The following is an 8,513-nucleotide window of genomic DNA, read 5'->3' as shown; positions in this document are numbered from 1 at the left end:
GGAGAGGAGAGGAGAGGAGAGGAGAGGAGAGGAGAGGAGAGGAGAGGAGAGGAGAGGAGAGGCTGTTGCTATCGCTCTGATGTCAGGCACTCCCGCTAACGTGTGGTTGGTTATTCTGCGTTTCAGATTGCTGCCGGTCGCCGAGCGCAAAGGGGGACGGCGAGACTGCCACATCTTTCAGCRAGAAGAAAGGAGTCAGCGGAGCAGACTAATAGGGACTTGTGTCGGGTGCCCTTGCCCTACAAAGGCTGCCTTTAAAAGAGAAACGCAGTGTTATTTAATGAGCTGTGAGATGAGGCACTGCTGCTAACGCTCAGATCCCAGGATTCATCGGCTATTCATTGTGCTTAATGTACATGTTTCTGCACCGTGCATTTAGGAGATCCCAGAGAAGAATCCAAAACGGCTGCGGGGGAAAGACCACCAAACATGCCTACAGAAACATTACCGACAGGTAGCATGGTGAAGCCGGTCAGCCCTGCCGTGACTTTCACGTCTGCCGTTCCTCTCCGCATCCTGAACAAAGGACCTGACTATTTTCGCAGGCAGGCGGAGCCTAATCCAAAAAGACTGAGTGCAGTGGAGAGGCTTGAAGCCGACAAGGCGAAATATGTCAAGAGCCAGGAGGTCATCAATGCCAAGCAGGAGCCTGTGAAGCCGGCAGTGCTGGCGAAGCCACCGGTCTGTCCGGCAGCCAAGCGAGCGCTGGGGAGCCCCACCTTGAAAGTCTTCAGCAACAATGCAAAGACTGAGAGCGGAGTTCAGAGAGAAAATCTGAAACTCGAGATTTTGAAGAACATTATCAACAGCTCTGAAGGCTCCAGCTCAGGTTCAGGGCATAAGCATGGTCCCCGAAATTGGCCACCCCACAGAGCCGATTCGACGGAGCTGAACCGACATTCATTTGCCGAATCCCTGAAGGTTTACCCCACGCAGGGCCGGAGCAGCCCACAGGAGAGCAGCTCCAATGTCAGCAGAAGGCTCCTAGATCAGTCAGCTGAGACTTTCTTGCACGTCTCCCACAGCTCTTCAGACATTAGGAAAGTAAACAGTGCAAAGCCCTTAAAAGCAATACCCTGCAGTAGTTCAGCCCCACCTCTGCCTCCAAAGCCCAAAATCGCTGCCATCTCCACCCTGAAATCCCCAGAGATTGAGGCAGTTGAGTCTGGATGYGGAGTTAGTAGAAGACCCTCCCTACAGCGATCAAAATCAGACTTAAGCGACAGATACTTTCGCGTTGACGCAGATGTTGAACGATTCTTTAACTACTGCGGACTGGATCCTGAAGAGCTTGAAAACCTYGGGATGGAAAACTTTGCAAGGGCTAACTCTGATATTATATCCCTCAACTTTCGCAGTGCAAGCATGATTAGCTCAGACTGTGAACAGTCTCAGGACAGCAACAGTGACCTTAGAAATGATGACAGTGCCAATGACCGTGTGCCATATGGCATTTCTGCCATTGAAAGGAATGCCAGAATCATCAAGTGGTTATATAGCATCAAGCAAGCTAGAGAGTCACAGAAAGTGTCCCATGTGTGAGAGATAAATCCACCATAGAAAAAAAGCAAGGACTGTATCTTTGTCTGTGAATATTCAGTTTGTGAAGGGTTGTGAAGTCTACTTGAAGTCTTGTACCCTTCTCAAATCTCTTTGTGTTGCTTGTTGTGCAATGTTTCCAAGTTGCATGCCTGTCAACATGTGAGCTGACCTGGCTTCCACTTGAACAATAATTAACTACAAAGCCTGGCTGAGCATAYACATTATCTGCCAAAAGTTTAAGACAAGAATCTGATTAGGGCTTCAGTATAATCAAAGTGTTTACATGGAAAGGTTATATGACTTTGGTATTTATGTGGTTCCTTGTGGATTTTATATATGTCACTTTTTGTCTTAATACAGATATTGTCAACTGACGTTTCTAAGTTGAAACAGAATCCCTTTGGGGGAAGAAAAGCGAAATTGGCCAAATAAGAGGTTTAGGCATATGACGATAGGCAAAGCAGCCTTATCTCTTGTAGAAAGTGCATTATTGGCACAYGAAAACTGTTTCTAAAAGGCAAAGAATGCAATGTTCTTAAATTATGTATCGTTGTTAAACTATATATCCCTACTTGTAGTAAGGCACTGTTCAGTAAAAGTTTCTTTTTTCTAGATAAGCTCCCTCTGTTTTACAGCAGAAGTAGTCTAGTGAATCTGCTTGACCTCTCATAAACTAAATGAGTCTTGCATTTGGGTTGGTGTAAGCRTTTCAGTGATTTTGTATTATCCCTGTTGGAAAAGCTTAAAGAAGGTTGGARTCAACAAAKGAAAATRGCGCAGATGCAGGATTTTRTGGGTTTGATTTTTACTCAGAGATTCCTGGTCTTAAACTTTTGACAGGAATAATTAGATCCTATAGCTGATATTGAATGCCTTTATTAGTCAAAACACATCATGACTGCAAACTCCATGCTGTCTTAATTTTTTTGTAGACCTATTTGAMCAGTTAATGAACAAAAAATGGAAACACACAGCCATATCAATATAACGCCTCCTATTCAGAAGTAAATACACTCAGTAGCTGAACTATATCTGAAAAAATGTGATTATGTTGTCTTGCATATGTTATATCTAAGGCTGTGAAAGTTTGTTCCAGCTCTAGGAAAGTGTAGAAACATGACAGTATGTAGTTTATATTTTTCTTTTTTTTTTCTTCCTTAAGATGGTTAGTTGCTGCGAATCGACCTGTTACAAAYCTTTCGACAATCTGTGTCTTCCCAGTGGTTTAATTAACTGTCATTTCAACTGACAGTGGTGGCGTGGTAGTGGAGAAGTTGAAAGTACAGTGGTCTGCTTCATTGTTGTTGTATACATGCTTTGAAGTAAATTGCAGCACTACCTTATACTACATCAGCTAATAGGAAACTTTTTTATTGTGTAAATGCTGTAAGACTTTGTATATACTTCAGTTGTTACGAAATCTTTAAAAGGAAGAGTGTTATGCTAATAAATAGCTCCTGGTGCAGGTATGGTAGGGTTTTTTTGTTCTTATTTTTACCCCTCCCATTCTTAAAACTCTATCAGGAACTCAATTGCAGTGTGTTTTAGTGCTGTAGAAGGTCTTGGTTAAATAATAGTTCCGGTAAAAGGTTTCTTTTACTAAAGTGCTTTTCAGAATATAATTTTTTATAAAATAACTATAGCAGCATGATCTGTCTGAAGAACTAGAAGAGATTTTCAAGACTCCTAAAATAGCTTGCTTCTTCCTTACCTAGCAATGTTACTGTCTCCGTTTATAGCATCTGTTCATAATGAATCACCGCAGTCTTCTGAATTATTCTTCAGTAGTGCTTATTTATATATTTGAATATTAAAGATGTTTTACAAAGTCGGGTTCTATCTTTTCTCTGAGAAGCCTGTAGCCCAACTTGTTACAGACAGCTACAGTTAATGCTGGCAAGACTGGAGCCATGCAGTCGTTGTTTCCTATGGAATTATCTACATCCAGTTTTAYATAATTGTTCTCCAAATGTTTGTTCATGGAGGGGGGGAAGCACATACTCAGTTGCAGCACACATTCAGCTTCAGGAGGCTACTCTATGATTTTTACAGTTGACTTCACAACCTAAGACTTACAACATTCCTAGCTCAAAAAAAAAAAAAAAAAAAAAGAGGAGCTCTGTATTTCAGCTACAGGCACATTTGTGACATTTTAAGCTCCATGGGTTTCAGTTGGCATTGACATCACACTGGTTTTTCAAGCATATTTTTTCCAATAGTAGGTTCTACTCAGTTCAGTGACTATTTTGCCAAGGAAAATAATGCTTAAGGGATTAAAGCCAAGTGTAATGCAGCTGTACAGCAATGAAATAAAAAGTTAAATCCGAAATAAAAAATGCACTCACATTGTTCTCTCTCAAGTGTTTTAAGAAYGATGATAAACATGCTATCTCAAGTGTTGTCAGCCAAAAACAGTAATAAAGAAGCCTTTATACCTAGAAAATGGATTAGAGCATATGCTGATACTCTGAACTTGTTTCCCAAGTTTGGTTGGGAAGCCATAGGCTCTTGAGAAACCATTTCATAAGAAGTCATTTCYTCACCCTAGATCTTAGGCAGCACCTTTGAAACAGCACAGGCTCTGCCTTTGCTTTCCCTTCCTCCTGCAATGTGCACAGGAATCAGACTGCAGGACCTGGACCTTCACARTCAGCTGAACTTGCAGCTCTGGTGAGATTGCAGTAATAGAAATCACGGGATTGCAAATTGTCCACAAGGCGTTGGACARGCAGGTAACACTTGCCTTCATTTGTCTCTATTGCCATTAAAGGATTTAATTATTTATGGTCTTGTTATTACCTGTATGTTTGCATAGAACCCAAATCATTGGTGTCTGATTGTTTTTGTATTCAAATTGGACATTATATATAATATTATATTATATATTATCTGCCTTTGCAGACAGGTAAGCCTATCATGTCAAGTGCTTTACTTTTCTCTGCCTTAGGAGATTCCCRAGTACTGGATGTTGAATTCACAAAGAGTTGTAAACAGCTCAGATGCTTCGTCAGGGACCTGTTCTGTTCGTGCTCCTGCTGTGTCCAGCAGGCATTTTCCCAGGTACAAAGTGCACAGCAGGTGTTCACAGCTAAAAAACAGCTCTTGTTGCAGCTCTGGAGGGAAATGCAAGTCCGTGGTGTCCTGTGGAACTCAGTACTGAGCCCAGCCTTGAAGAAAAACACAGTGTGTCCTTAGGGATTGGTATGAACTCACACACTGAGACAAGAGAAACCCCCACAGAGGTTTATGGTGGTTCTGTTACTGTGGCTTGCCAGGGAGGGAAAGGAAGGGGAAAACAGTGAGACCAAGTACACTTTGAAAGCTACCTACAGCTTTGCATCAAAGTAAAACTGGTGTTTTAATCACTACATATTATGTAGTAACAATGTAATGAAAGATGAGAGATAGAGGATCTGTGCCACAAATTTACATTCAATACAAGTACTGAAATTCCTTTTTTTTATGAATACTGTTTCTGCAAGGGAGRGCTCTGTGCTGTGAGCGTATGCGCCATCTGAGTGACCGAGGGCTTTTGAAGGGTAAACACAGAATGATGATGCTTTTGGCTGTAATTCAAAAATCAAAAGGCACACTCAGACAACAGAGCCAATCAGTATTGCTGACTTATCTCTTTTTACAGCAGTTTATCCATCCGTGGAGGCCATACGCACTTGATTCTAGTCATTCAGTGAAAAACAAAGTGCTTAATGGAGCTCTGCAGTACACAGCTGAATAATTGCAGTCTGCAGAAGAATGGGAAGGGAACTAAACCTTAAAAACAKTCTTCCTGATACGTATTGATTATGGGATGATAATGTTTAGTGCATTATATTCAGAGCTCATTTATTTATAAGAAACTTTTTATTAAGCAGAGAGGTCTAACAAATCTGGAAGGTTCCATTTTTCCAGCTATAAAACTCTTGTTCTTTGTGATTAATGCTGGTACAGCAGTAACTGAGCGCATTAGGCTTAGAGTATAAGAGCATCTGGAGTTTTGTTCTCATGAACAGTAAGGGTCCATTGCTTGTTTTGGCAATGAATATAAATGCAAATTTAAATGTGCTATACAGGAGAATAAATCGGTCAAGGTGTTTTGTYCTCAATTATAATATAGTTCTATATTAAAATCCTTGTTACCAAGGCTTAAACATTCACTGATATTCTGAATTCATTGCTGTCATTCATTCCTTGCTGTCAGCAGAAAGACTCCAATAATCTGCCCTTTGAAATATGTCATCCATAGCTTAATGGGAAAGGCCATTAAAATTGTCTGTTCAGTGTAAGGACTTTTATCTCCTGATGATGGCATCTGTTAAGTGAACCTCTTAAATAAGCACATTTCAGTCAGAACTATTAACCCATAAATGCCTTTTCTTTTTCCCCCTGAAAGCCTAAATGGTGATCAATAGCCAAGTCCTGCCATTTGTTACAGTTACTTTATTATTGCTAAATATTCAGTTGATGTCCCTTGGGCTGCAGTGCAGTCYAAAGTGGAGACACCTACACTACACTGTCTGTGTTGCCCTGGTAAGTGTAACAGCCTTCAAGCATGGTCTGCATTTCATCACTTAAGAATTTTGTTGTGGCTGCCCATGAAAACTGATTAATAATAAGCAGTGACATTTAAAAAAAAAAATCATGAAAAACAGTAATTTAYAGAACAAAAAAGTAGTCAAATGTCATTCTTCTAAATTTAAAGTAATTTTCCTGATCTTATGACAAGAGCAAGAGAGTGCTAGTATCTGTGCTATTATTGTTTCTTGCTTTTGGCACAGCAAGTTGTCTCCACCTTCTTGGTGTCTCGCCCTTTCTGAGTTTTCCCAGCTTCCTTCTTTTCTGTGTGTTCCTTCCCTTGTGGTGTCTGGGTTTTTCATCATCTCTTCTTTGAAACTTACAACCAAGGTCATCACACTCTCCTCACTTAACCTCCTTCCAAAGCAACTTTCCCACAACTTGTTCTGTCTTTTAGAGCCACTGTATTCATGACAGCCTCTGTTCCCAAGAGAATAACTCTGTGGCTACGGTTGAGCTGCCGTGTCCTGAGAAGATAGTAATCTTTGTAATGGATTGTTTTTTAATTTTCTGGAGTGTCATGTTATTTACAGGCAAAATGAGACAGTGAGAGGTGCTTCCTCAGGAAGATGCAGTGATTGAAAACAGTGAAGCACAGGATGTCAAACATATATCTTGGAAGCATCAGCCTTTGGATCCAAAATTGCCTGTATGTTTTTTCTCTGTCATGTCTCACTCAATGCTATTTCTTTGTCTCCAAATAAAATGCTGGCTTGAKGACTGCAGTGTGCAAAGGTGGTACAATTTCCAGTGAACAGAATGCTGTGGGCCCACTATTTCAGAAATATTTATTGTTTTGCCTTCTGCTGTTTGGTACCAGGGTACCGTGTCTCTTACACCTTTGACATCCAGACCACTCGTGCAGTTCCCAGGCAGCCAGCCTGAGAGCACTGCCTAAAAGGGCTTGTAAAACAAAAGGACAGCAGAAGATCCAGGAGGGACAAAGCCTGTCCTCACCCTGGCTATTGTGGAAAACTTTCAGCTGTGGTAAGAGAAAGTTTAGAAGCTGAAGTCCCCAAACTGCCAACTCGCTCAGCCCTGGAGCTGAAGGTCTGACACTTCAATCCTGTGTTTKAGAAAAGGGTATCTGKGTGTCTGGGAGAGAGGATAAATCARTGTGTGGAGGCAGAAGGCCCTTGCTGAAGTGTGCYACTGTTTCAGTGAATACCTGCTTTTCATGTCTTGAAACATGAAGACAAAAAAAKGAACAGGGTTGAAATTTGGAGAACAGCTGTGTATGCAAATGTTTTCAGAACAAGATGCGGAGGTGGGCAGATAGTTTTGTTTTTAAAGAAAGGAAGCTTTTAAAAGATCTTTTAATAAATGACCTGCTTTTCAAGTATGTTATTTTTTTATGAAGTCTGTCTTGCCATTCTGAACTGTAAAAGCTTTGCTACTCTCAGTTACACTCAGCTTTTAGAAATGCACCAACAGTGATTTGGAGTGACTTAAATAACAAAATAAAAGGGTGTTTAGCTGAATGTGAACTTTATTTTACTAAAATTTTGGATGGTGGTGGTTTTCTTTATTTTGAATAGATTAGGGGGCAATAGAAAATTAACATAGTCTTATTAATTAATGTCCTGCAGATAAGACTGGGAAGTATAGCTTAATGTGTCTGCATGAAAATTACAGTATTCGGTTTTGGCAAAGGCTTGAGTTTCTTCATGTTTTGCATGCCTCAGACAATATTGGCTTACACATATTTGGCACAAAACTCACTCATCCCATCTGAAAATGCTTGTTGCAAGYTTGGATTTGTGTCTACCTGGTATATTTTCTACAAGACACACATTGAGGTGCTGAAGCATTTCCAGAAAAGGGCAACAGAGCTGGTGAAGGGTCTGGAGCACAAGTCCTGTGAGGAAAGGCTGAGGGACCTGGAGTTGTTTAGCCTGGAGATAAGGAGGCTCAGCGGGGACCTTATTGCTCTCTATGACARCCTGAAAGGAGGTCGTAGCCAGGTGGGAGTCAGTCTCTTCTTAGTAACAAGTGACAGGATAAGGGGAAATGATATCGGATATCGGAGTCACCATCCATGGAGGTATTTGAAAGATGTGTACATGTGGCACTCGGGGATGTGTTTGTGTTCTTGTAGGGTGAACTTGGCAGTGCCGAGTTAATGGTTGCACTTGAAGATCTTAAAAGWCTTTTCTAACCTAACAGATTCTGTGATTGTTTTGTGTTTAATGACTGAACAAAGAGCTGTCAAAATGCTTTCAATTTCCCATGGTTTGGTTTCTAGCACGTTCAGCCTTTTCCTCTCCTAAAGATAGAATGAAAATAGGAWTTTTTTATCAGTTCTCATTCTTTGGTATTGAATTCAGGAGGTAGTGAACAGGCATAGAATCATCGTGTAAAATAATTATTTTGTTTTTTTCCTAATTAAATAGCGGGTT

The 8,513-nt window shown here is 40.8% G+C and overlaps 1 protein-coding gene across 5 annotated transcripts in view; it reads left to right on the top strand.

Moving 5' to 3' along the window:
• The window catches only part of FAM110B (family with sequence similarity 110 member B), a 111,960-nt gene extending 107,085 nt beyond the window's left edge, over positions 1–4,875 (top strand). For all 5 annotated transcript variants that reach the window (XM_057377203.1, XM_057377200.1, XM_057377201.1 and 2 more), the window contains one exon: positions 127–4,875. In XM_057377203.1, coding sequence (XP_057233186.1) covers positions 430–1,542 — 1,113 coding nt within the window. In that variant the 5' untranslated portion in view covers positions 127–429 and the 3' untranslated portion in view covers positions 1,543–4,875. The remainder of the gene's footprint in view (positions 1–126) is intronic.
• The last annotated feature ends 3,638 nt before the right edge of the window (positions 4,876–8,513 follow it).

The sequence above is a fragment of the Malurus melanocephalus genome, unplaced genomic scaffold (genome assembly GCF_030028575.1).
Source record: "Malurus melanocephalus ecotype Western Australia unplaced genomic scaffold, MMel_1.1 scaffold_306, whole genome shotgun sequence".
NCBI classification, from domain to species: domain Eukaryota; kingdom Metazoa; phylum Chordata; class Aves; order Passeriformes; family Maluridae; genus Malurus; species Malurus melanocephalus.
This window is presented reverse-complemented; position numbering and strand designations above follow the sequence as displayed.